General features: G+C 36.6%; 1 protein-coding gene across 1 annotated transcript in view; it reads right to left on the bottom strand.

Moving 5' to 3' along the window:
* Nucleotides 1-12,467: 12,467 nt before the first annotated feature.
* LOC123767560 (uncharacterized) overlaps nt 12,468-27,987 on the bottom strand; it is a 545,934-nt gene continuing 530,414 nt past the window's right edge. Inside the window, exons 7-9 of the mRNA XM_069310624.1 lie at nt 19,287-19,741; nt 15,699-15,901; nt 12,468-14,598 (exon numbers count right to left, since the gene is read on the bottom strand). Of these exons, the coding sequence (XP_069166725.1) occupies nt 13,941-14,598; nt 15,699-15,901; nt 19,287-19,741 (1,316 nt within the window). The 3' untranslated portion in view covers nt 12,468-13,940. The remainder of the gene's footprint in view (nt 14,599-15,698; nt 15,902-19,286; nt 19,742-27,987) is intronic.

Raw genomic sequence — 27,987 nt, 5'->3', positions numbered from 1 at the left:
ACAGGGATACATAATAGAAACACATAGAGCTTCTGAGAAATATACAGAAACAGAGACACAGAGATGAACAGAGATATAGAAGGACACAGGAAGATGTACATAAAACACACATATTTACCAAAAAAATAGATCCACATAAACAGACAAACATACATATATAATGTGTAAGACGCACCTTTTTTTAAAAGTGACACCAAATCCTTTTTCCTCAGTTTTACTCTGACTCTTCTGTTTATGATCTAAGATAAAACTGCCTTCAGCACTAAGACAACAAGTCCTTCCTTCCTTCCTTCTTTCCTCCTCGACACGATAAAAGTATAGATCAAGTCAAATTACCAAGATCAGGTCCTGGGAATGTATGTATGTATGTATATGTATGTATGTGTATTTGTGAAGGTGGAAAAAGGGTGTGTTACAGGAAACATCACCACCACCACACACACGGCGCAAGCACACATACACACACACCCCTACCACCACTCATGCAGGGGGACATGGTATGTTTATTGTTACTCTCTCCTACCTTGCTTGACTAGTCTGGTTGCTATACATTTATCCCGGAGAGGGGAGAGTGGTTGTAGTAGGGAGTGGTAGGGTGGGTGGTGGGGAACACCACACCACTACCACCATCATCCCCTACCTTTTCCCACCCAGCTGCAAGCAAGCAAAGGGTGCTTGGGAACTCCTCAAATCTGGTTTTCCTTCTGACATGTCCCAAGTTCCTTGCCGCTTCTACTTACCACGATATCACCGGATGGTCAATATTTTATTAAGAAGGGGAAGATAGCTTCCTCTGCTTCCAATTTTACGAGATTTTTATTCTTGGTATCACATGGAGATTAGATATCCAGCAGATAACATTAAACTCTTTCGGGTTGGTTTATACAGCTTATTTATATAAACCCGCGGAAACGCCTAATCGCCGAAGACGTGAATATAAAGTCGTTGTTTCAGTTTTAAAATCAAGATGGAAAAAAACACTAACAAGTCTCCTGTCCCTTTCCCTTCGTACAAGCCCCTAGAAACATGCTGAGCCTTAGGTAAATTCTGGTAAATTATATGATCTCAGCGTGAGATCTCGCACGAATAACGAAACTACCCAAAATTATTATAAAAAAAAATATAAAAAATCCACAACAGCATAAAAAATGTAAATTTCTAACACACACAATCTTCATCAATAAATAAGACGACCCTATCAAATCCCAAGAATTTATTGAGCTGTCTACATTCCATACAAACGCCACGAGACACGAAGGAGCATCCTAGCATGAGAATAACTTCACCAGAGGTCATCTCATTAATGCAAGGAGACAAGCGGATGCTGTGTCATCATAGAGAATGGAGGCAATACCTGCCCGACCGTCAATAACTTTAATAAAATAGAACTCGCTCGCGTTCGGACCGACCTCCTGCTACAGAAAGGGGTGACCAGGGAACCGAACGCGTTATACAAGCCGAGGAAAACGTCGATGGTAAACAGTTGGAAGAACTTAGATCATATATTTAGATAAAGAAGGAAATACGTGTATGTTAAACTCGTTGAAAAGATGAATACCAATGTTAAAAAAAAATAGTATATGTAAATTGTAAACAGAATACGGCTTGGTTTGCATGTAGGCAGAAAACTTCATTATTTTTGTAGCTCTTGTTTGCAATAAGTTAAATTGGGCTACATAACTTTATTATTATTATTATTATTATTATTATTATTATTTATTTTAAAGCAGTACTTCATCACCTACTTTAATTAATATTTCTGCTACTACCCGTGTCGCTGCAATTATTACTGCAACTGCTACGACTATTATATATGTTACATCTATAATTATATATGCTACATCTACAACTATATATGCTACATCTATAATTATATATGCTACATCTACAACTATATATATGCTACATCTATAATTATATATGCTACATCTATAATTATATATACTACATCTACAACTATATATGCTGCATCTATAATTATATATGCTACATCTACAACTATATCTGTTACATCTACAACTATTCCTAGTGCAGTTTTAGCTTGTAATTAGACAAGTGAATTGTTAGTACTGGTAAGTGAAACAATATTATTATTACCAATAATAAATCACATTATTAATCATAATAATAATATAACTAATAGACATAAACAATAATGAAGGTGAAGGGAAAGACCCAATGTATAAGTGTATTAAAGCAAATATTCGGATGTAACTTAGATCTTTTCATAAGGTGCTGTATACATTATTATGCAAAATCTAATATATCATTTTCCAGGACATTGTACACAAAAAACTTGAGAAAGGATGTAGACTACATCCGATTATTTTTAATACAATTACACATACATCAGATCTTCCATTCACCTTCATTTAAACACTAGGTCACTGTAGTAAGTTTTCTTAATAATAATAATATTAATAAAGGTTTCAAGCTACAATTAGCAATGTTTTTATTCAATTATTGATAGGATTCAAGACCCTAATTTAAAGATCCAAAACTAGAAACAAAAATTATTTGAAATCAAATTATATTCAACAGTATCACATCTTATGGTAAAATGATCCATTTGTTTAAGTTTCGTTTAAAGTTAAAATAGTATATAGTTTATTTGGATTGAAATCATTTTTCTTCTAATTTTTTTATAAGTTCTTGTGGTGGTTAGAAGTATATTCTTGGTGTATATATATACATTGAAAACATATACACCTTTCGGTTTTTATACCTCTTCTGTTGTTGTTCATACCTGGACAATATTAAAAAATTAAACAGTATTGTTCATATTAAAGAATTCATTCAAATCAAGGTTGTTCAACACTTTATTGCTTTAAACCACTTGTAATTACCAAAATTATCAACATTATAAATAATAAAAATTATAATAATATGTTAATAAATATGATGTAATTAAGTTAATTTAATAGAATAGTAATCTCGATATGAGGAAGACTAAGGTCGAAGCAGCAGTTTATATCAAATATTAATAAGGAAAATTTTGACAAACACAGAAAACTTTTAGCTGATTTGTAAAATTTTTTCAAAAATATAAATATTTGCATTGTTTAATCCTGTTGATTGTTTAAGTTTACTGTTTGATTATTTTAAATGGTTGCTTCAGTGGTTTACTTATTGATTTTTTTACTCAGGTGAATATTTACAGATACTGAAGGTTTACAATTTTGTTTTACAGTTATTCCATGTATTATTTACTTACAAAAACAATTAAGGTATTGGCCTACAATTGTGTACTGTGAATATCTCTTGATTAAAGCAAGTAACAGCATTAATAACTATCCAGTGCATATATTTCTCACTATCTTTTAGCAATCTATATAATCAAGCAATTGTTTAAATTAAAATCTATATTAAAACACCTAAATTAATATGTATATTTTGTGGAAGATGAATATACAGCACCTCCCATATTGTAAGAAATCTTGCATTGGAGCTTACGTATTGGAAAGATCCTGTGAAGGATCTCCTCTACTAGTATGACCAATTCTAAGGATTTGCAGTCGTTTTAGAACGGTTAGGCAAGACGTTTTCCTTAAATTACTACATTGGCAGAATTATAGAACCTAGTTCTTCTAGAAAGAAACTTTCAAAGTTTGGGGCAGGTATTTTGCGAAAACCTCTTCTGTATTCTTAAGAATATTACCAAATATATTAAAAAAATGATAGGAATCTTACAAGTAAACTATCATATTTGTATGAATCTTGCAAGTAAACTATCATATTTGTATGAATCTTGCAAGTAAACTATCATATTTGTATGAATCTTGCAAAGAATCTCACACACTTGTAGTGGTAATAGATATCCTGAACTTCTGGGAAACATTAAATATGACTAAATAGAAATAAAAAAATAATATTAGGAACACGGTATATGTTAATTAATTAATGATGATATTTCCATACATTTATTCCAAAAATGGCTTCCTGCAATGTCATTTAATTAACAAAAAACACCGTTTTCCCTGGAAATTCTCCCTGCAGACGTTTGAAAGGCAGCATATATATATGATTTTATTTGAGTAGGATCATTGATACACATTTGTTTCACTAATTCATTGTAAATATATACTATCTTATGCTATTATTATCCACGTGTGGGCCTATTGGTTGGTATGAATGGGAGCTGCCTCGCATGGGCCAATAAGCCTTCTGCAGTTCTTATGCGGTTATTATTTATATCCAGCTTATTCACATTCATTTTTTCATTGTACCTCACCTCACTTCATCTCTCTCTATATTTGTATAATACTTGACTTGTAAATCATTCATTCATTCTGAAGATGTATTAATGTACGAAAGTACTTAAGGAAATTCCTGTTACAATTCTTCCTTCGTGGTCTGACACTGTCATATATATACATATATATATATATATATATATATATATATATATATATATATATATATATATATATATATATATATATATATATATATTAAATATGACCGAAAAAGTAAGATCATATTTAAGATCGGTCATATTTAATAATATATGTCTACAGGAAAGACTGCTACCAAAATATACTAATATATATATATATATATATATATATATATATATATATATATATATATATATATATATATATATATATATATATATATATATGAAAAGGGACATCATAGCCTCGTATAATGTGGTATACAAAACAGTAAATACATATCAAGATTCAATATTTGAATATGTTTATTAATTTATTTTCTTCATCTTTAAGTTGTACACAGGCAAAAAATTTCTGTATTTTCCAAATAATTAATTACATTATAATATCCAATTACATGTAATTCTTTAAAATATTATATTATATTTTAAGTGGTGACTGGCGGTCACACTTTGTGGGTTGGGGGTTATAAAAGATTCATGGCTGAATATATTACTGAGAGCAGAGTATATATTACTATATACTCTGTAATAGTGTTAGTAATATATTACTAACACTCCATAAATATATATTTGCTGTAGGCAAGCATTAGTTATGTATTTAAACATGATTTCTGATGGAATTTTTTTTTCTTGAAGTTTTGGTATTGTCTTCGTGCTTTCAGACCTATTTGTCTTATGGTATTTGAACGTGTGTGTGTGTGTGTGTGTGTGTGTGTGTGTGTGTGTGTGTGTGTGTGTGTGTGTGTGTGTGTGTGTGAGTACTCACCTAATTGTGCTTGCGGGGGTTGAGCTCTGGCTCTTTGGTCCCGCCTCTCAACCGTCAATCAACTGGTGTACAGATTCCTGAGCCTATTGGGCTCTAGTGTGTGAGTGTGTGTTTGTGTGTGTGTGTGTGAAGAATTCTCCAATCAAGAGACCGAAGATAATGTTTCATAGCAGCTAGTTTCCACTTTGTCATATTCGCTACTAAAAGATGTCCCTAGTATGCACAGTCTATTGACAGCTATGAGAGCCATATATCAGCTCATAGTAACCAATAGACAGTCTATTGGCTAATCAAAGTCAATACACAACTTTTTTCAACTACGTTCTTTCCCATTTTCTGCCTTAGTGAATTTAAATGTAAGGAGGTTTATATATTGGCTTATAAGTATATATAGATATATAATCCAACTTATTGGATACCTCGGGCCTTCCCTCCCAATCAGATCTGAGGTTGAGTCAGTGCTAAATTGAAAAACGAATCACTATTAAAATTTAACATTTGATCCCAATCACCATTTAGGTCTTTGCCAGGATTCTCAACTCTTTAAAGGAATGTTATGTAAGTCTGTAGATCATCTCATAAATATGTAATATACATATTATAGATATTTGTACAAGATTGTTGATGAGTTCGTTCATCTCCTGTACAGCATTTTTGAACACTTATGTTTATCTTGAGATGATTTCGGGGCTTTAGTGTCCCCGCGGCCTGGTCCTCGACCTCCACCCCCAGGAAGCAACCCGTGACAGCTAACACCCAGGTACCAAATTTACTACTAGGTAACAGGGGCATAGGGTGAAAAACTCTGCCCATTGTTTCTCGCCGGCGCACGTGATCGAACCCGGGACCACAGGATCACAAGTCCAGCGTGCTGTCCGCTCAGCCGACCGGCTCCCTGTGTGTATGTGTGTGTGTACAACAGATGAATGATTCCGAGACGTGTGTATAAAATTTTCAGCGAAGCCTCTGTGTAGAATCCAAACATCAGGCGGCTATACTGTCATCATATACCGTTATAGAGGCTTCTACTAGCTTTCCTAGGGGCTTCTACAAGATCCTCTAGCGGTTTCTACAAGGTCTTCTAGTGGCTTCTACAAGATCATCTAGTGGCTTCTACAAGATCCTCTAGCGGCTTCTACAAGATCCTCTAGAGGCTTCTACAAGATCCTCTAGCGGCTTCTACAAGATCCTCTAGCGGCTTCTACAAGATCCTCTAGTGGCTTCTACATGCTCCTCTAGCGGCTTCTACATGCTCCTCTAGCGGCTTCTACAAGATCCTCTAGTGGCTTCTACATGCTCCTCTAGCGGCTTCTACAAGATCCTCTAGTGGCTTCTACAAGATCCTCTAGAGGCTTCTACAAGATCCTCTAGCGGCTTCTACAAGATCCTCTAGAGGCTTCTACAAGATCCTCTAGCGGCTTCTACAAGATCCTCTAGCGGCTTCTACAAGATCCTCTAGCGGCTTCTACAAGATCCTCTAGCGGCTTCTACATGATCCTCTAGGGGGCTTCTACAAGATCCTCTAGGGGGCTTCTACAAGATCCTCTAGCGGCTTCTACAAGATCCTCTAGCGGCTTCTACAAGATCCTCTAGGGGCTTCTAGAAGATCCACAATTGGCTTCTACAAGATTCTCTAGCGGCTTCTACAAGATCCTCTAGGGGGCTTCTACAAGATCCTCTAGTGGCTTCTACAAGATCCTCTAGCGGCTTCTACAAGATCCTCTAGAGGCTTCTACAAGATCCTCTAGGGGGCTTCTACAAGATCCTCTAGCGGCTTCTACAAGATCCTCTAGCGGCTTCTACAAGATCCTCTAGGGGCTTCTAGAAGATCCACAATTGGCTTCTACAAGATTCTCTAGCGGCTTCTACAAGATCCTCTAGGGGGCTTCTACAAGATCCTCTAGTGGCTTCTACAAGATCCTCTAGCGGCTTCTACAAGATCCTCAATGATGTGAATGATCAATCATTCATTAAGAACAATCAATTATGTAGATCATCTCCGATTTGATTAATTTGGTCACGGAACAAGAGTATATTATTCACGGCGGATCGGATCCAGAGACCTGTTGTTACTTCCACAAGTCATACTCCCAAGACAGAAAATACTTCACCATCGAAAATCTAAATTGTTTAAGTTCTGGAAACAAAGGGTAAAAAAAATGAGGAAAAACGTAGATATGTTACATTACCTTGTGGGATGCTGCTTGTCTTGGGGATCTCGTGGAGATGCGTTCTGGTGTAGGGATGCTGGTGTGAGGTGTTTGGGAGGAGGGGGGGGGAGGGATGTAGGGGCCGGGGGGGGTGGGGGGGGGGGGTGGGCGGGTGGGGGGTAGTTAGGTTATATGGGCTTTTGGGAACTTGCTCTTCTTCCCCCCCCCCCTACACACACACACACCACCCCCCTCTCTCTCCCTCTCCCAGCATCCTGCTTGACCCGTCATGCAAGATGCTTGCAAAAGCAACCTCTGGGAAAGACCTCTTTTTTGGGGGCCTTTGCTTTCAGGAACCCATCATGCAAGGGGGGACCCAGAGCGGAGGAGACCTGAGAGAATCAGAGCCTTGCTCTACTACTACTACTGATATACCCCCCCCCCCCCTCTGTGCTGGTATACTGGAGTTCGGTATATATAAAGTTAGACATTATACTCCCGCAATGTCAGGTGATGGGGAATTCAGAGAGGGGAGGAAGAACATATTGTCTCGGAGAAAAGTCGTTACTAGTACTGTAAGCTGAGTTTTTGCTGGAAAAGTTTTAGATGGAAGTAAGAGATATGTTGTTGGTATAGTCATATATTTCTTCATATAGCAGCGGAGATTGTCTTATATGAGGCCCAAATGTACTGGAATAAAGAAGAGCTTGGATATATCCTCAAAGAAATGCCATGACTCTATATATATATATATATATATATATATATATATATATATATATATATATATATATATATATATATATATATATATATATATATATATATACACACAACAAAGGCGGCGGATTTTATACTTACAGCAACAGGCTCATACATTCCCGTAAATATATAGAGAGACACAGAGGTCAAATTATTTATATGTACGCTCAGAAAAAAGCATGGAAAATATACATGGTTATATTTTCCCTTGGTAACAACCATTGCGTAATTGCGTAGGATTTCGTTCATTATATACAATGTAATCTAATATTTATCTCATCTAAAACAAACGAAGTCAGCATTACGTTCGCTTTTGTAGGGATGTTAGCTTCTAAGAGTGAAACAAAAAGGTCATAGATGTTATGATGTTTGAGATTTGTATTTCTGAGGGAGAAATGTAGCCAGGATTCAAAAAGTTTAATTTTGATACCCATTTATAGATATCTTTTTCCCTAGAAACATTAAAATAAATCCTTATCTTTTAGATTCTATTAATGCCCGAGAATGTTCTCTTCACAACATTAATATAATTTGTAGCATTCTAGAAGAATATTTTTTATTTATATATATAATATGTATGTATATACATATATTCGTATTTAGTAATACATCTTCATAAGGATCTTAATTCTTCCTCCATGGTCTGACTTTGCCACGTTCATCACATGGAAATTTCTTCGTTATTTACACATATATACATACATATATTTACAAGCATATGTATACATCATATGTATACATACATATGAAAGATGTCCCCAAAGTAAATGAAATCCTCCAAGCTGAGACCAAATTCCAGAAAACAATCAGGAACTCTACTGAAAATATTCAGATGAAAGTTAATCGTATATTGAATGCAGTTATTGCGAGAAATAAAGGCAGCATCCATTTGCAAAAGGCCAGGGGAGGCTATATACAGCCTAGGTTACTTCTACAAAAATGGCCAAACCCACAAGCCTGCTAACCCTCTACGTCCCTTAGACATAGTGAAGACGACAAAACCCGGTGGTATCATAGCATGTCTAGACGTTTGAATCCCTACTTACCACCATCCCTGAATAGACACCACTATCACCTTAGAATTAGAATCTATCATGACAATTCAACTCCTTATCTAGAGTTTGCCTTATGTAATCTCTTGGAGATTTGCGCCAAAAGTGACCCCATTCTCAATCTTTTTTTGGAAGACGTAAGATAGCAGGTATTCGCAGATAGCCATGAAGTCCACTAGAAGTCCTCTTTGCAAATTTATGTATGGGAACACTAAATAGCATCTTCAAAATCACAGCAGAACCTCATCAATTATATATTTATTTGTATGAAAATCTACTTAAAACTCAGTTTCTAACCCATGAACTAGGCATCAATGGTACACTCCTTTTCCTCCATGTCTACATAAGAACGAAAGTCAACACTTTAACCACAGAAGGCTATACTAAACCCAACAACATTGGAAGGTGTAGCCTTGGCTCAGTGAATGCCCAGATTGATATGAGACTAGTGTGTTAAGCAGGCGAAGAGTCACAATAACGTGGCTAAAGTATGTTGACCAGACGACTTTCAATCGTTAGATTGAAAGCGACTGAAGAATGTCGCTTTCAATCTAACGATACTGGTATGACTACCACAATGCTTTCTAGAAGACTGATCTGCCACATACAAGCTGCTGCCCATAGAAACCATATGCAAAGGGAGCAAAACACGATACTGACAAGGAACATGTTCGTAGATAATATAAAAATCCTGGAATCTAAAACAGACTAAAGAAGATTGAAAATCCTGGAAGCATCAGAAAAATAGATCCACTTTAAATATACAGAATAATCACTTAGCTTTCACGCCAAAACACAGAACCAGATCTCACCCAGGTCTTTACGCCATCCAGAGTTTGACTTAATGCCTTAACCAATGAACAAATCTTAAATTGAAATTGCAATCAAAATTGAATTCTGGTTGCAATTCTTTTAACCATGTTGTAGAACAGTCGATTAAGGCAGCGTTTGGTATGTTCTCGGACGTAGGTTCGTCCGAGATATATATATATATATATATATATATATATATATATATATATATATATATATATATATATATATATATATATATATATATATATATATAGCTAGCTTCGTAAGGGACAATAGGTCTTAAGAAGTTTCCTTTAGCAAATATTCCTAAATTTTAAATACAGTAACATATAACCAGAGTCGAAGTTCCCCAATACAAAAGCTAATTAAATTCAATAAGCGTCAGGCTTTTGTTCCTCTCACGGCGTCTTGGGATTACAAAGTGAGGCGATTTTGTGTTACATCTATGTCTTTGTTTCCATGTATATCTCTATTACGTTTTATTGTATATCTTCACTACAAATCGTAGTGTATCTCCAGTATATTTCCATGTATATCTTTACCACGTTTCGACGTACATTTCCATATATATATATATATATATATATATATATATATATATATATATATATATATATATATATATATATATATATATATATCATATGTAAATTTCAAATATGTTTATACATATATCTTTACTAAGTTCTTATAAATATTATCGATGTTTCCATGTTTTTCTCCAATACGTTTCCATGTATGTCTATAATATTATAATATCTTCCTTATTCAGTATATCTTGAATATGTTTCCTTGTAGTTTTAGAATAAGTTATGATTTATATCTCTCTTTAATTCTTTATTCATGTATATCAACAGATATTGTAATCATATTTATTGCCATTTGTTCTTTATATATATTTATTACTGTAAACATGTATATCTCCCATTACTGCAAGCACATAAATTCCCCAATTCTATATCTATGTATACTTTCAGTTTCTTTATACGATGATGTTTAAGTCACATTTAAATTGATTAAAGCTTGTATTCATTTTGCATATATCTCAAGTTACATATAAAAAAGAATAAATCATCAAAATATTCTGACAACTCTAGGTGACTAACAACAATGGATGAATGACAACTATTTATGTATGACAACAGTTGATAAATACAATACATTTTTTCATCAAACAACGTTTGCTATCAGCTAAGATAAGAATCAAAATGTAGTGTCATCAATCCTTTTAATTCACTAATTCAGAAAGCGTTTTTCTGTTAGTTTTCTCTCATATTGTTTATATATATATATATATATATATATATATATATATATATATATATATATATATATATATATATATATATATATATATAAGAGAATTACAGGAAAGCAGTAAAAATCAAAGGAGAAGAAAAGCAGCTGCAACGTCGTAACATATACATGGATATACACTGAATATATACACTGTTATATATACACTGAGAGCATGTTTTTGTCCAGGACCAAAGTATTCTTGCTGGTTGGTGAGTAAACTCTTATATAGTTATATATATATACCATTAATGTATGGGTATATTTGTATACATATGTATGGGTATATATACCCACCCAGATGTTGTTAGACTTTAAGATCAACACCAGAGCAATCAGTACACATAGCATCTGGGAAACTTGGCCGCCCACTGGGAAAAGGGTGCTAGGAACATTTTGAAAGAATTGGGTTCTAGGCTCATTGACACAACCAGAGACCAAAAAGCTGCCAGTTTCCTATTTCAGCGCCTCATAGTGGCGATCCAGAGGAGGAAACTCCTGTGGTGTCCTCGGATCCTGTCCGGAAACCTAGAAGCTCCAAGAGATTCACAACCTTTTGCCTTTCATTGTAGTCACCAAATTGTAACTTGAAATTTTTATGAATATCAAATACAGCAAACAGAAAACAATAAAAAAGAAGGGGGGGGGGGGGGAGATAGGACAAAAGAACATAGACACTCCATTGGTGGCTTTGGGATACCTAAAAATCCTTTCTAATGGGGCTGTGGAACTTTTCTCTGTACATTTGCATACAATGTCAACCTTATATAGGTTTTGGTTTTAGTTTTAATTGGGCAATATATATATATATATATATATATATATATATATATATATATATATATATATATATATATATATATATATGAATAAAATATACGTGTTGGTTGATCAGGAAGCTGTAGTGAAGGTCTGCTGTTAATGACAGGCCATAAGCCAAACAGCAAGCTATTACTCACAGGAAGAATTGGCCAAGGGGGAGGTGAAGCCGTCATGAAGATAGAGGTTGAAGCATGAAAGAAACAGTAGGTAGAGGCAGGTATTGAGCCTCGCAGCATCAAAACAGTGAGATGAACCAGCGATACATAAGCCACTCAGCATATAGGAAAAGCTGTTATCATCTTATTATGTCTCATCCTTGTAAGTGGAGATGTTATTATAAGAGAGAGAGAGGATCGTATGGGTTATCTTGTGGTTATCTTGATCTTGGGACAGGGTAATAACAATCCAATATTGCAACTAAACTTTATTTTCTTGTTTTGGTAAGTACAATACATTAATGATACATCTAATAAATTAAAACAGATAAACTCTCTACCAGATTTTTGTTGTTAAAACAAACAATATGTCTATAATTTCGTTGCAAACAAATACCTTAAAGAAATATTGAGTGATTATGCAGAAATTTTTAAAAACATTATTTCTCGTTAATAAAATATTTTATCAACATTTAATAATTAACAAGAATCATGTACATAGAGCTTACACCTCACTCGCTCACTCATATACAAACAGTAACATGTCTTAATATAGGATATAATAGCGCAATCATGAACAAAACTATAAAATATCATTTATAGGTATAATTGTTATAAGTACGAGAGAAACAGAAAGGGAGAGGGGGGGGGGGGGAGAAAAAGAGGGAGAGAAAAAGAAAAAGGGAGGGAGAAAGGGAGATGAGGGGAAAGGGAGAGAGAGAGAGAGAGAGAGAGAGAGAGAGAGAGAGAGAGAGAGAGAGAGAGAGAGAGAGAGACAGACAGACAGAGAGAGAGAGACAGAGAGAGAAAGTGGATAGAAAAACAGAGAGAGAGAGAGAGAGAGAGAGAGAGAGAGAGAGAGAGAGAGAGAGAGAGAGAGAGAGAGAGAGAGAGAGAGAGAGGGTGGGGTGGGGGGGTGGAAGGAAACCAACAATCAGGAGAAAGCGCCAAGCCATCGTGACTATATAGCACTTGGAAGGGGTCAGGATAAGGATATGGGATGGGACGGGGGGAAGGGATGATGCCCAACCACTTGGACGGTCGGGGATTGAACGCCGACCTGCATGACGCCAGACCGTCGCTTTACCGTCAAGTCCAAGTGGTTTGGAGGGGGGGGGGGCGCGAAGGGAGAAAGAGAGAAGGAGAGAGACAGAGAAAGTATTTGCAAGGGCTAATTAAAAATTTGAAGATACATAGATCTTATTACCTAGAATGGTTTTGCTGAGTGTTCTTCAACATTAGCTAAATAACTCGTCGATAATCTTAAAGTTAAACACCCGTGACCCCACAGAGAAAGCAGATATTTAAGCTAGTTAAGTGAAAAAAAAAATAGAAAGAAATGTCTTAAAAATAAATTTAATTTATGATTATTCTAATTATAGGTGTTATTCTTCAAAACCTTAAAAAGAACCCTGATTTATTTTTTAATTTTTTTACTAATTTTTGGACAGAAGAACCAATTATAAGATGGTTCCATAATGCCAAAATAAATGCAATCAACTCACAATTAATTGTTTTTCTTTTATATGAGTTTCAGTTCTACATTTTGACTACAGTGTTTCATAAATTAGTTTCAGCATTGCATAAACATTCTCACGGATATATTCTAAAAATTCTATCAATATCAAATTTCGATTGTGTAAGAAGTATTATCCAAGAGAACACAATACTGTACACAAACATTTTACTGAATATCTGAGTTCGAATTTCCTGTATTTGGACTTAAACAGATAACGTAGATCTCTCACTGGAGAGGTCAGGGAAGCGGATGTTAGTCGTTTTGTCAGGCCAAACCCAGGCATGAGGCGATGCCCGTCGCTCCTTCTTCAGACCCAAGGGCTTCTTGAAGAACAAGGCGAAAGATTTAAACTTTGAAAGTTCCGGTTTACGTGCTAGCGTAGATTTGTCGAGCTTGAAGGTCGTCGCGGTCTCCAGGGAACTTGATCTTGGTAGAAGATCTGCTTTGGGAAGCGAAATCTTGACCGGGAAAATGACAGAAGAGTCAGCGGATGTCAGCAGCCCTCCGAGCTGTGGGGGATTTACTGCATTGATCGGATTTTGATCTGCACTCGGATTAAGACTTTCAATTTGCTTCGAGAGGATAAATGGATCACTGGATGATGACAGAACGGTGTTATCGTTTGCTATCTGCTTCTGCCTTTGAAAGATTGAAGGATTGAAGGCCTTGTTGCTTACATGTGTGGATTCTTTCTGCAGTGCTTCAAGAACCTTGAAGATATTCGTTCCTTCTACACTGCCAACTCTCAGCAAGGGTAAGTCGCCCTGAATATTTTTGTGAGTAGATACTGGAGTGGCACTTGAAATTGAAGGTGTGTTGGGTAGGCGCTGATGCTTAGCCTCCGACAGGAGACGACTGCTTCTGGAACAGAAATTGTTGTTAGTGGAATTGAAGTTCATATATATATATATATATATATATATATATATATATATATATATATATATATATATATATATATATATATATATATATGTGTGTGTGTGTGTGTGTGTGTCATTAGAGTATTGATAGTACTTTTAGAGACTGATAGGCCTTAATAAACCTCGAGAATTTGGTAGGTCTTAATAATCTTCCAGAAATTGGTAGGCCAAAAGGCCATCACCAAGCCAAACTAGTCTCTAGAAGTTTAGTTTGTTGCCTGCAACGTAGTAAGCGACGTAGAGAGAATGTCCAGATTTTTAAAACAGGGAGAAAAATAAGGTTTCTTGGGAGGTTCATTTGGACTATTTACACATGTGCTTCAGTAATGAGGAGAACACACGTAAGATATCGGTTATTTCTTACGGAATGTGAAATTATTATTGTGTCCAAGACCGTTCTGACGATCAATTGCATGCTGCTGTTGGACAAGGTTATCACCAGTCAAGCCTGACGCTAGGTCGGGCTTGGGGAACTGAAGAATTTCCGTATTAGCTTAAAAACGCTATATATATATCCTATTCTCTCTTTTTTGTATTCCTATCAAATTGAAGCACATCAAAACACTTGGTTATTTCATATTTTGTTAAAATCTTAAATGATAATTTTGTTTACATTACCCAATCGTGTATGTTAATTAGATTTGTTAAATACAACTTGTATAAAATTTACCAAAAAAATAAAAAATCTCTATATGCACTTCAAGTGGCTCAATGCAAGAGGAATATCTACACCGAGAGGTGTACCCTGCTTACGTACACTGTACACTTATGTACACTGAAAGTTTACTTTAGCCCCTCGTCCATGACCAAGACTGAGGTATGGTTGCTTGTATGCTGCTCTGTAAGCTGTTGTGGTGGGCTTAACAACCCTTCAGAGGTCGATGGTCTTAAGCCCTCACCACCAAACTAAACCAATATTACCACTTGTAACACAACCGTATCACCATCTACATCAGTGTGGCATTGAACTCTGATTCATGAACTCTGATTCACTCTGATTTGAGTGAACCCTTGTTCACTCTGATTCTGATTCTTTACCTGATTCTGGTGTCATCCACGTCGACTACTTTCTGCGGGAATGTCACTGATCGTCCCGACGATTGCTGTTTGAACGACCGCACTCCAACAGGCGATGGAAAGGTGATTTGACCTCTCGTTACCCCGTCTCTGAAGGAGGCGGAGGCCTGGAGCGGAACCTCGGAGATGCTTGGAGATAAGACGACAGCTTCCTTGCTATTGATCTGCAGAGAAAACATCATTAGAATCACATTGAATCAGAGATTGAAAATTACCCACTTTTGCCTTGACAGTGTTTTTGTTCTGAGCCCTCATGGCCTAAGTAAAATTTCTTTGAGCTTTGCATTAGAGATTGTAAATGCATGACTTCAACATGAAGCCTTTGGAGCGTGGAATCACAGCATGACAGGCTTATATGATGCTGTGTTACGAAGCTGCAAAATGCTTATACGGACAGTTTTGTTTCATATAAAGGTTAACGTTGGAGACTGTCAAGGGTGTAACTATGCAAACATTTGCCACTCGTGGCTGGATCATCCCTAAAACTGCAAATAGTTGAATATGAATGTTTTATGCTGTTGACAGTAAATGTATGTAAACATACTGGGGTCTCTATGTTACGCATGCAAGGAGAATACAGGCATTCTTTGCAACTATGTATGTTTGTGTATATGTGGGTATGTATATATATATAAGTTACACATACATATTCCTAAATTTATGTGAACGATTTTCTTTGGACCTAAAGGTGCTTACCGAATCGGACCAAAATTATAGTAAAGATAATGAAAAATACATAATAAATTAAATAATGTGGAAATGAATGAAGTTAAGGCGAAAATCAAGCGTAGATAATGTCATAAAGATATATTTCAGTGATCAATTAAATTTTCAGATCTTGGATTGTTGTGCTGAGAGATCAATGAATAATTCAGGTATATTATTACCATGTTCATGTATTAATTAATGATTGAACAGCTTACATAGATAATAATACTTCTTCACAATCTTCTAACTGGAGTGTTAGAATATATATATATATATATATATATATATATATATATATATTGGAAATTCAATATAAAATTTAATTTGGACGTACGTCTGGGGTTTAATTTTAGTTTAAAATGGCGAAGTGAGGTTTAATTCCCGAAGTCTCTCCTCGTAGCTCATACCTCTCAGCTCGGGTACTAGTCTGGTGGCAAACCTTTGAACCTTTTCCAGTTTAGTCTTATCCTTGACTAAATATGGACTCCATGCTGGAGCTGCATACTCCAGGATTGGCCTGACATATGTGATATACAAAATTCTGAATGATTCCTTACATAAGTTTCTGAATGCCGTTCTTATGTTGGCCAGCCTGGCATATGCCGCTGATGTTATCCTCTTGATATGGGCTGTAGGGGACAGGTCTGGCGTGATATCAACCCCCAAGTCTTTTTCTCTCTCTGACTCTTGAAGAATTTCATCTCCCAGATGATACCTTGTATCTGGCCTCCTGCTCCCTACACCTATTTTCATTACATTTCATTTGCTTGGGTTAAACTCTAACAACTATTTGTTCGACCATTCCTTCAGCTTATCCATGGTTTCTTGAAACCTCCAGCAGTCCTTCTCTGTCTTAATCCTTCTCATAATTTTGGCATCGTCAGCAAACATGAAGAGAAATGAATCTATACCCTCTGGGAGATCATTTACATATATCAGAAACAAGATAGGACCGAGTACAGAGCCCTGTAGGAATCCACTGGTGACTTCACGCCAATCTGAGGTCTCACCCCTCACCGTAACTCTCTGCTTCCTATTGTTTAGGTACTCCCTTATCCACTGGAGCACCTTACCAGCTACACCTGCCTGTCTCTCCAGCTTATGTACCAGCCTCTTATGCGGTACTGTATCAAAGGCTTTCCGACAATCCAAGAAAATGCAGTCCGCCCATCCTTCTCTTTCTTTCTTAATATTTGTCACCTGATCGTAGAATTTGTAATTCAATTCCATTTTAGTGTGTGTGTGTGTGTGTGTGTGTGTGTGTGTGTGTGTGTGTGTGTGTGTGTGTGTGTGTGTGTGTGTGTTGTGTGTGTGTGTGTATACTCACCTATTTGTACTCACCTATTTGTGCTTGCGGGGGTTGTGCTTTGGCTCTTTGGTCCCACCTCTCAACTGTCAATCAACTGGTGTACAGATTCCTGAGCTTACTGGGCTCTATCATATCTACATTTGAATCTGTGTATGGAGTCAGCCTCCACCACATCATTCCACCTGTTAACTACTCTGACACTGACAAAGTTCTTTCTAACGTCCCTGTGGCTCATTTGGGTACTCGGTTTCCACCTGTGTCCCCTTGTTCGCGTTCCACCAGTGTTAAACAGTTAATCTTTATCTACCCTGTCAATTCCCCTGAGGATTTTGTAGGTAGTAATCATGTCTCCCCTTCCTCTTCTGTCTTCCAGTGTCGTGAGCTGCATTTCCCGCAGCCTTTTCTCGTAACTCATGCCTCTTAGTTCTGGGACTAGTTTAGTGGCATACCTCTGAACTTTTTCAAGCTTCCCCTTGTGCTTGACAAGGTACGGGCTCCATGCTGGGGCCGCATACTCCAGGATTGGTCTTACATATGTGGTATACAAGGTTCTGAATGATTCCATACACAGGTTCTTGAAGGCTGTTCTGATGTTAGCCTGATGTTAGCCTAGGCTGTTAGTGTGTGTGTGTGTGTGTATGTGTGTATGTGTGTGTGTGTGTGTGTGTGTGTGTGTGTGTGTGTGTGTGTGTGTGTGTGTGAGTGTGAGTGTGTGTGTGTGTGTGTGTGTGTGTGTGTGTGTGTGTGTGTGTGTGTGTGTGAGTGTGTGTGTGCGTGCGTGTGTCTAGATGTGCTTGCAGGGGCGAGCTGAGTGAGGAAATTTAATTATTCCTTGATTCTTGATATTTCTTGATTCCTTTAGTTAAAAAGCTTTAAATCGAAGTAAATCTATTTCTTGGACTATAAAATGCTCTTTAGTTATGTATAATTTCTTTGCATGGTACCATTTTTTTTTTAAATATCATGAAGTATTATTTATCATTATATCATTAACTTATTTCCTGATCTTCACTCATCTTTAGATTGAATATGTAAACGATTCTCTAAGAAATAAAATATTAATGCTAAATTAAATAGTGCTTTTGTCATATAAAATATTTATCGCATTTTTTAAACATATGTCCTGACAAAAAAATGCACTTTCGTCACTGATTGTCATTAATTATTAAGTAAATTAACTTTTTCGAAGAGTTTTAATGTTTTTCTTTTCTTATAATAATACACAATAGTTTTTTCCGATCTTGTGAAAATGCTGGAAGTCGAATATTAATCTGCAACTCGGTGAAAATTGTCATTTTATTTACATGAACTAAAACTATATTATTGAAAGAAAAGGGACACGAATTTCATGTTTTCATCTCCTTATCGTTTCTGATCTTAAGTTAAAAAAGTTTAGTAGGCCTGAATTCAAAGCAAGACTTTTTGTTTAGTTTCGAAATGAAACGTAAGACCTATATATATATTATATTTATTTAGTGAATTAAGACGTAAGATATAAACATTGGATAACGTAACATAGTGTACGAACTTACCCTGGATTGTCTCAAGGGAGATGGTGTCCCCCGCCCAAGTTCAGAGACCTTCATGGTCTTGCTGAAGCCGAAGCCGGAGCCGGAGATCTGAAGGCCTGCGCTCAGATCTTGTGCCAGATCATCTCTCAACACCGAAGACACCGGAGGAGGGTGTTCGAGACCGTCTAAGGAGTCACTATACCCTGGAGTCTCCAGAGGCAATGTTGAGATATCGATAGCCAGCGGACGGAAGCTGAGAGGTTCCTGTAGAGGCAGGTCTCTGGCTACACTGAAGGAGGAAGACCTCAGAGCTGCAGGTATCGTGTGTAGGGAGGATGCGGATGGGGCTAGGCTGGAAGACCTTCCAGCAGGAGCTGTACGAGCCAATGGAGGGAGCGAGGAAGGGCGGTTGGATGGATCAACCTGTCGTTCAGATCGCTGGTCGGCCCACACCCAACGCTCGCCTGAAGCTACGCCTGCTGGCCGACCCACAACCAGGCAAGAGAACGGGGGGAAAAAAATATGTTAAAAAAATTAAAAAACACAGCAAAACGTGAGTTAAAACTAAATCTCCATGCCCAGTGGTAAATAAAAATGATTGGTATGAATAAAAATATTATGATAGGTGAACAAAATGCGGGAAATTATTGCAGGATATGAAGCTAAAAGCCCCCAAAACTGAATTAATAAACCTTAAAAGTGTGGTGGAAATTTTTATGAAGTACATTCAAAGAGTTTACGGCAAAGCATTAACGAGCCGTTATTCAAGTTCAAACAACAAATCAAAACTTAAAATTACAAGCCAAAATCAATTACCAAATGTGTGATGTGCGAAAATATGCAATAATAGGGGGAACTAGAACATGCATTTTATTTTTATATTGCTTCGTTGCAAATTGCAGTGTTTTTATTCATTACAGTTTATGGCTTGAATGTAAACTCAGGAAATATGAAAAACGCCAAAGAGATATTATTCGCCTGTGAGCTGTACACAGGAAAATGTTCATGATGAGTATACAGCAAACTTAGATTAGTTCTAATACCAGGCTCGTCCCGGAACTGAGAGGTATAAGCTACGAGGAAAGGCTAAGCCCGCCAAACACACACCGAAACTACGACGTTGGTACAACGTTCGAACAAGTTTTAACACCTCCTAACCAATTATAACAACCAATATAGCAAGTTGTAACAACGTTCTAATACGTCATAAACACGTTAAGCCAATATGTAACAACATTATTACAAGTTGTAACAAGCGGAAAATAGAGACAGTTTCGGCTTGTGTTTCCAGGGAGGGAGCTGAACCTCACGTCTCTGAAAAACAGAAGAGTAAAGGTAGACATGATATCCACCTACAAAATTCTCAGAGGAATTGGTCGGGTGGCCATAGACAAACTCTTTAGCACGGGTGGAACACGAACAAGGGGACACAGGTGGAAACTGAGTACCCACATGAGCCACAGAGACATTAGCAAGAAGAATTTTTTCAGTGTCAGAGTAGTTAACAAATGGAAAGCATTAGGTAGTAATGTGGTTGAGGCTGACTCCATACACAGTTTCAAATGTAAATTTTATGGAGCCCAGTAGGCTCAGGAATCTGTATACCAGTTGATTGACAGTTCAGAGGCGGGACCAAAGAGCCAAACCTCAACCCCAGCAAGCACAAATAGGTGAGTAAACACACACACACACACACACACACACACACACACACACACACACACACACACACACACACACACACACACACACACACACACACACACATTAAGCTTTGGGATATTGAAGACTACAAAACAGATTCAGTAGATTCATCACGTGTCAAAATGCTTAAACCAAGGCTCCGAAGATCCTAGTGAATGAACCACCCTATCTACGATAAGGTGGATAGGGTGGTTAGGGGGCTAATCACCCTATCCACGATAAGTGATTAGCTATTTATATGCTTTAACCAATGTCTGCAACATGCAATCAGGTTTTCAAGCCCTCCAGTTCCCATAGTTTGTTATGGATCACAGATAAAAACCGAGTGGCCAAGAATAACTTGAAATTGTAAGTAAGTAACTGTAAGTAACTGTAATTGTAAGTATGACGGTAATTTCCTGGAGAAAATTTGCAAGAAATCTGGAAAGAAAACGCGGAAGAAGAACAGAACAAGCATGTTCTTGTTCTCCACAAGAACAGGAGAACAGTATTCTTACAAGAATACTGTAAGTATTCCTGGACCTCAAAGTGTGTATACACATACTCTACAGGCATCTCATCTTCCTGTGGCCAGATTCACAAAGCAGATACGCAAGTACTTACGGACCTGTACATCTTTCCTCAATCTTTGACGGCTTTGGTTACATTTATTAAACAGTTTATAAGCACGAGAACTTCCCAATCAACTGTTGTTATTGTTATAAACAGCCTCCTGGTGCTTCGGAGCTCATTAACTGTTTAATAATTGTAAACAAAGCCGCCAAAGATTGAGAAAAGATGTACAGGTTCTTAAGTACTTACGTAACTGCTTCGTGAATCTGGCTCCTGAGGGGATATCCAGGAATTTTAGCATCAATATGGCAAATTTGGTCATTGGGTAAAGCATCTGAGATTCGAAGTAAGCTCAGCCTCCCTACTTTACTACTGTCCTTGCTCCTTGTACTGCTAGAAGTCGTATTCTCCTCCTCTGCCCAACCTGTCTACACGTCAATTTGTTTTTCTCTCGCAATCTTCCAAGCCGTCAGAATTGCGTGGGGATTAAATCAATATTTTAACTTAGTAATATTATTTTCTGAGCGTCGAGAGGTTTGGTGTGTTCTAATATTCGAAAAGTTTCTTTTTTAAGGAAGGATCAATTATATTTGTTTTTTAAGGAGTGTCAGATGTTGAAAATGGGCTGAGTTTATCTCTAGAAACCCTGTTTCTTCCCCTCAGGAAGTAGAATTAAGAGTAGAATTAACCACGTGCTAAACATATGATACAAATATATATATATATATATATATATATATATATATATATATATATATATATATATATATATATATATATATATATATATATATATATATACATATATATATATATATATATATATATATATATATATATACATATATATATATATATATATATATATATATATATATACATATATATATATATATATATATATATATATATATATATGTATATATATATATATATATATATATATATATATATATATATATATATATATATATATATATATATATATATATTTCATTGAATATGACCGCATATTCTGTATTTATTATTTTCTGGTTTAGGGCTTCTATCCCTCTAACTATTTTCTTAGCATCAGGGCTTAATTGAAATAGGAGTTCTCCAAAACTCATTTTCGTACTTTTAAGGTGAAGAAAAGAAGTGATTTACTATAGAGTGTATTACACTTATTTGTATAATTTGCACGACGTTTCGAACCTCCATGGTTCATTCTCAAGTGAACAGATCTTACAATACTAGTTGATTTTTATACCCGCATTAGGTCAGGTGATAATACAGTGAAGGTGAAAACATGGGGGGATACATAAGGGATAAACATAGGGGCTGCAGAAGGCTTATTGGCCCATACGAGGCATCTCCTATCTAAACACAAAGATTAATCCAGTGTAATTGGCCTGTTATGTTGGACATTGTCTTCTGTGTTGGCATCGATATGTTCTTGTCTTGTCCTTACTCTCATGGTGGGTAGAGTAAATAGTTCCGTGATTTGGGTGTTCATGGTAGGTCGCTCTATTCTTATGGGCCAATAAGCCTTCTGCAGCCCCTATGTTTATCCCTTATGTATCCCCCCATGTTTTCACCTTCACTGTATTATCACCTGACCTAATGCGGGTATAAAAATCAACTAGTATTGTAAGATCTGTTCACTTGAGAATGAACCATGGAGGTTCGAAACGTCGTGCAAATTATACAAATAAGTGTAATACACTATAGTAAATCACTTCTTTTCTTCACCTTAAAAGTACGAAAATGAGTTTTGGAGAACTCCTATTTCAATTAAGCCCTGATGCTAAGAAAATAGTTAGAGGGATAGAAGCCCTAAACCAGAAAATAATAAATACAGAATATGCGGTCATATTCAATGAAACATGTTTGAAAGAAAACCTGCTGCCAGTATACACCAATATATATATATATATATATATATATATATATATATATATATATATATATATATATATATATATATATATATATATATATATATAAATTGTCTACGCCTGATATATCAGCCCCGTGGCTCATAGTCCCCTCAGAATCTCCCCGATTCCAAACCAACAAGGTCTTTCACTCGACTAATTACTCCCTCCCCTGTAATTAACCCAATACGCTTCGAGAAACTTGCTTAACTTGATTGGTCAAACAATAATGGACTTGGACAGGTTTCATTACCCACAAGAGGCTTAATTTCTAAGTTCAAGCAGTCTCCAGCGGCCTTTTGATATTTCTTTTCAAGGCATCTGAAAACTAAGTGCTGTGAGCCCGGTCTTAGACTTCCCCAGACCAAAGTTTAAGAGAATAATTGGGTTCCGTCTGATGCTATTACTTATAACCTTCAGCACAACTTGCTGTGGTTAAAGTTTTTTTTTTTTTGGGGGGGGGGAAATAATGGGTGAATTATGTCATTGTCTTCTGTTTTCCTTGATGTGTGAGCAGGGGGGCTCTCTCTCTCTCTCTCTCTCTCTCTCTCTCTCTCTCTCTCTCTGTCTCTCTCTCTCTCTCTCTCTCTCTCTCTCTCTCTCTCTCTCTCTCTCTCTCTCTCTCTCTCTCTCTCTCTCTCTCTCTCTCACCTGTCACATGAATATTTAGTTGTCTAATTAAACACGACAAGGAAGACAAGACTAAGAATAATGACTAAGAATATGACTAAGAATATGACTAAGAATATATAATTAAGAATAAAGGAATAAGAATAATGACTAAGAATATGAAGAAGCCAGCAATCAATAACAATAATAAGTACATATGAGTACACACATAATAATAATTTAATACCACATTATTTTAAGAATTTAAGTATACCTGTGTTTTATATATTGATTAGTAAGAGGGGAAAGAGGTAGCTCACATAAGCTTGCATGTAATCACTTGTAAACGTGATTAACGACACCATTTGAGGAGAAAGAAAGCCTCTCCCCCCCCCATCCACCAAAAAAGAAAAATGTCCATTTTTGAAGACAAAGTGAATTTTATGTAAGAAAAAATTAAATAAACATAATTGCGACTGAACATAACAGCAAGATGCTTTTTCAGGCATTATTATTTTCCTTTTGCAGTCCAATCAGGGGGCACCATCCGGTCGGGGGGGGGGAGGTTATGTTGCATAATGCACGATACATTTTACCCCTCCACGACAATGTCATCATACAAACCCAATCACTTGTATTATTTACTGTTGTCAGACTGTATAATGAAAATAACTTATTCTATTGACAGCTACATACTGCGCCTGTCAACCCCCCCCCCCCTTCCTCACCAGATTTTGCCAACAAATACACATGACAAACACAACAAGTGCATTATTTGTGTTCTTGTCATGCTAACTCCCCAGTCGTCGATTGGTCCGTCTGGTTATGATATTCAAATGTGAATACAATCACATTTGTACCGAAGGAGGCATTGCTGTTGTTACTGTGCCTCGTTGGAGTGCCTATTAGAGTGCCTCGTTGGAGTCTCTGATGGAGTGTGTGTGTTGGATAGCTTCTTGAAGTACCTCTTGGAATTCCTGTTTACTGTTAAAGAGTTTCTGGAGTGCTTGATAAGTGCCTTTTAGAGTGTTTCTTAGATTGCTATTTTTGGATTACTTTTTGGAGTACCTCCTGAAATGCTTGTAAGTGTATTTGTATGACAGAGGTGTGTTTGTTTCTGTGAGTGTTTAAGTGCATAATGGAGTGGGATTCCCAGTTGGAGTGCTTGTTAATGTACTTGTTGGAGTGCCTAAGATCCCTTTACAAGTCCGTCACTCTAGGAGTCTGAATCACAAGAAGTCAGACCCCAGCAAGTTGTGTGTATGTGAGCGTTTCTCTTGGAGTGTATACTTAGAGTGCATACTCAGAGTGTATACTCAGAGTGCATACAGAAATTCCAGAAACAGAATGACAGTGGAAGAGAAGGTTTACAGTGTTTAAAATGTATATTATCGAAAGTATTTATTGAAGTGCATGTTGTGGGGTCTATTGGACGTACTTATCGGAGTATCTATCAGAAAGCCAGTCAGAGTGCATGCTTTAGTGCTAGTGGAAGTGCCAGATAGAGTATATGGAGTCCTTATTTGAAGTGCTTCAATGAATGCAAGTTGGAACATTTGTTTAAGAATGCCTGCTTAAGTGCCTAATAAGAGTGCAAGTTGGAGTATCTGTTCCAGTGTCATTTGGAGTGCTTGTTATCTTGCTAGCTGAGTGTATTCTATAATACAAGCTCGAGTGCTTCTTTCAATTAGCATAAGTGTTGTAGTCTCGATTGGAAAACTTGTAACAAATAAGAATTAGAGTGCCACTTGTAGTGTACGTGTTGATACTAGTTAAAGAGTGCCTATTAGAATGCTTATTGGGCTACTAATTTGAGTAACTGTCGTAGTTTGAGTGCCTGTACTAGTTTGAGTGCATGTGAGAGTGCTTCTTAGATTGCATGTTTGAGAATCAGCTCCTTTGCTACTTATGGTAATTATTTGGAGACATTTTGGAGTGCATATTGCTTTGCTGAAAGGAGCGTTTGAGTGTCTATTGATTGTCTCAATAATAGGCACTAAAGTGTGCTTGTTTGAGTCACAGCGTTTTCAATGTGCTTTCTGATTTTGTCAGTTGAAGTGCTTGTCATGGTGATTGATGGATAATTAGCGGAAGTGCTAATGTTCAATGTGAATATCAGTGTAGGGGAGCCGGTCGGCCGAGCGGACAGCACACTGGACTTGTGATCCTGTGGTCCTGGGTTCGATCCCGGGCGCCGGCGAGAAACAGTGGGCAGAGTTTGTTAACAGAGCCCCTGTTACCTAGCAGTAAAATAGGTACCTGGGTGTTAGTCAGCTGTCACGGGCTGCTTCCTGGGGGTGGAGGCCTGGTCGAGGACCGGGCCGCGGGGACACTAAAAGCCCTGAATTCATCTCAAGATAACCTCAAGATAGGTGTTGAAGTGCCTGTCAATGTACTTGTTGAAGTGCCTGTCAATGTACTTGTTGAAGTACCTGTCAATGTACTTGTTGAAGTACCTGTCAATGTACTTGTTGAAGTGCCTGTCAATGTACTTGTTGAAGTGCCTGTCAGTGTACTTGTTGAAGTGCCTGTCAATGTACTTGTTGAAGTGCCTGTCAATGTATTTGTTGAAGTGCCTGTCAGTGTACTTGTTGAAGTGCCTGTCAATGTACTTGTTGAAGTACCTGTCAATGTATTTGTTGAAGTGCCTGTCAATGTACTTGTTGAAGTGCCTGTCAATGTACTTGTTGAAGTGCCTGTCAGTGTACTTGTTGAAGTGCCTGTCAATGTACTTGTTGAAGTGCTTGTCAATGTACTTGTTGAAGTGCCTGTCAATGTACTTGTTGAAGTACCTGTCAATGTACTTGTTGAAGTGCCTGTCAATGTATTTGTTGAAGTGCCTGTCAGTGTACTTGTTGAAGTGCCTGTCAATGTACTTGTTGAAGTACCTGTCAATGTACTTGTTGAAGTGCCTGTCAATGTACTTGTTGAAGTGCCTGTCAATGTACTTGTTGAAGTGCCTGTCAATGTGCTGATAAGCCACACAATGAGTATATTATTAAGTCACTTCCAGAGTATAATTAAGCTACATCATAATATATTATTAAGCTACGCCGAATATATTATTATACCAAACTGTTAGTATACTGTTAAGCCGCACCCTGAGTATACTAAAAGCGTCGCATATTGTTCCTTGCGTAATGAAACAATATGTCAACAATCCGCTTAAGGCTCTGAACAGAAAATATAAAATTATAATATTATATTCACTAAAATTATTATCCACTTCTTTACTCAATGTCATATCATAAGGCGTAGTAGCAAATATTCTCCTAAAAGTCTTTAAAGTTAATTTAGCGGCTCCTAAGATCCCTGATAAATAGATTACAAATAATAGGGGGGGGGGGGGGAATCATCTCACATACAAAAGGTCTATTAAGTATTTTTTGGGAGTATATCAAGATCTGTCAAGTAATTGATATGACAGTCAATTCTTCGCCATCTGCTGCCACAGTCTTTGGCTTGACAGGAGTGGACAAATTCTAATATTTCTCTCTTATGATTTTACGAAATTTTAAGAAATCTTATATAGCCAAATTCTTCACTCGAATATTTAGTGAGTGTTGAAAGTCCTTAGTTGTTCCAGCAGCTTAAGCAATTGGCACAGATATCTCCCAAGCGCAGGTATATATATATATATATATATATATATATATATATATATATATATATATATATATATATATATATATATAAATATATATATATATATATATATATATATATATATATATATATATATATATATATATATATATATATATATATATATATGTATGTCGTACCTAGTAGCCAGAACGCACTTCTCAGCCTACTATGCAAGGCCCGATTTGCCTAATAAGCCAAGTTTTCCTGAATTAATATATTTTACCTAATTTTTTTCTTATGAAATGATAAAGCTACCCATTTCATTATGTATGAGGTCAATTTTATTTTATTGG

This window comes from Procambarus clarkii, chromosome 67 (assembly GCF_040958095.1).
Source record: "Procambarus clarkii isolate CNS0578487 chromosome 67, FALCON_Pclarkii_2.0, whole genome shotgun sequence".
In the NCBI taxonomy this organism is placed as follows: domain Eukaryota; kingdom Metazoa; phylum Arthropoda; class Malacostraca; order Decapoda; family Cambaridae; genus Procambarus; species Procambarus clarkii.
The sequence above is the reverse complement of the archived record's forward strand: the minus strand, read 5'-3'. Positions and strand labels throughout refer to the sequence as shown.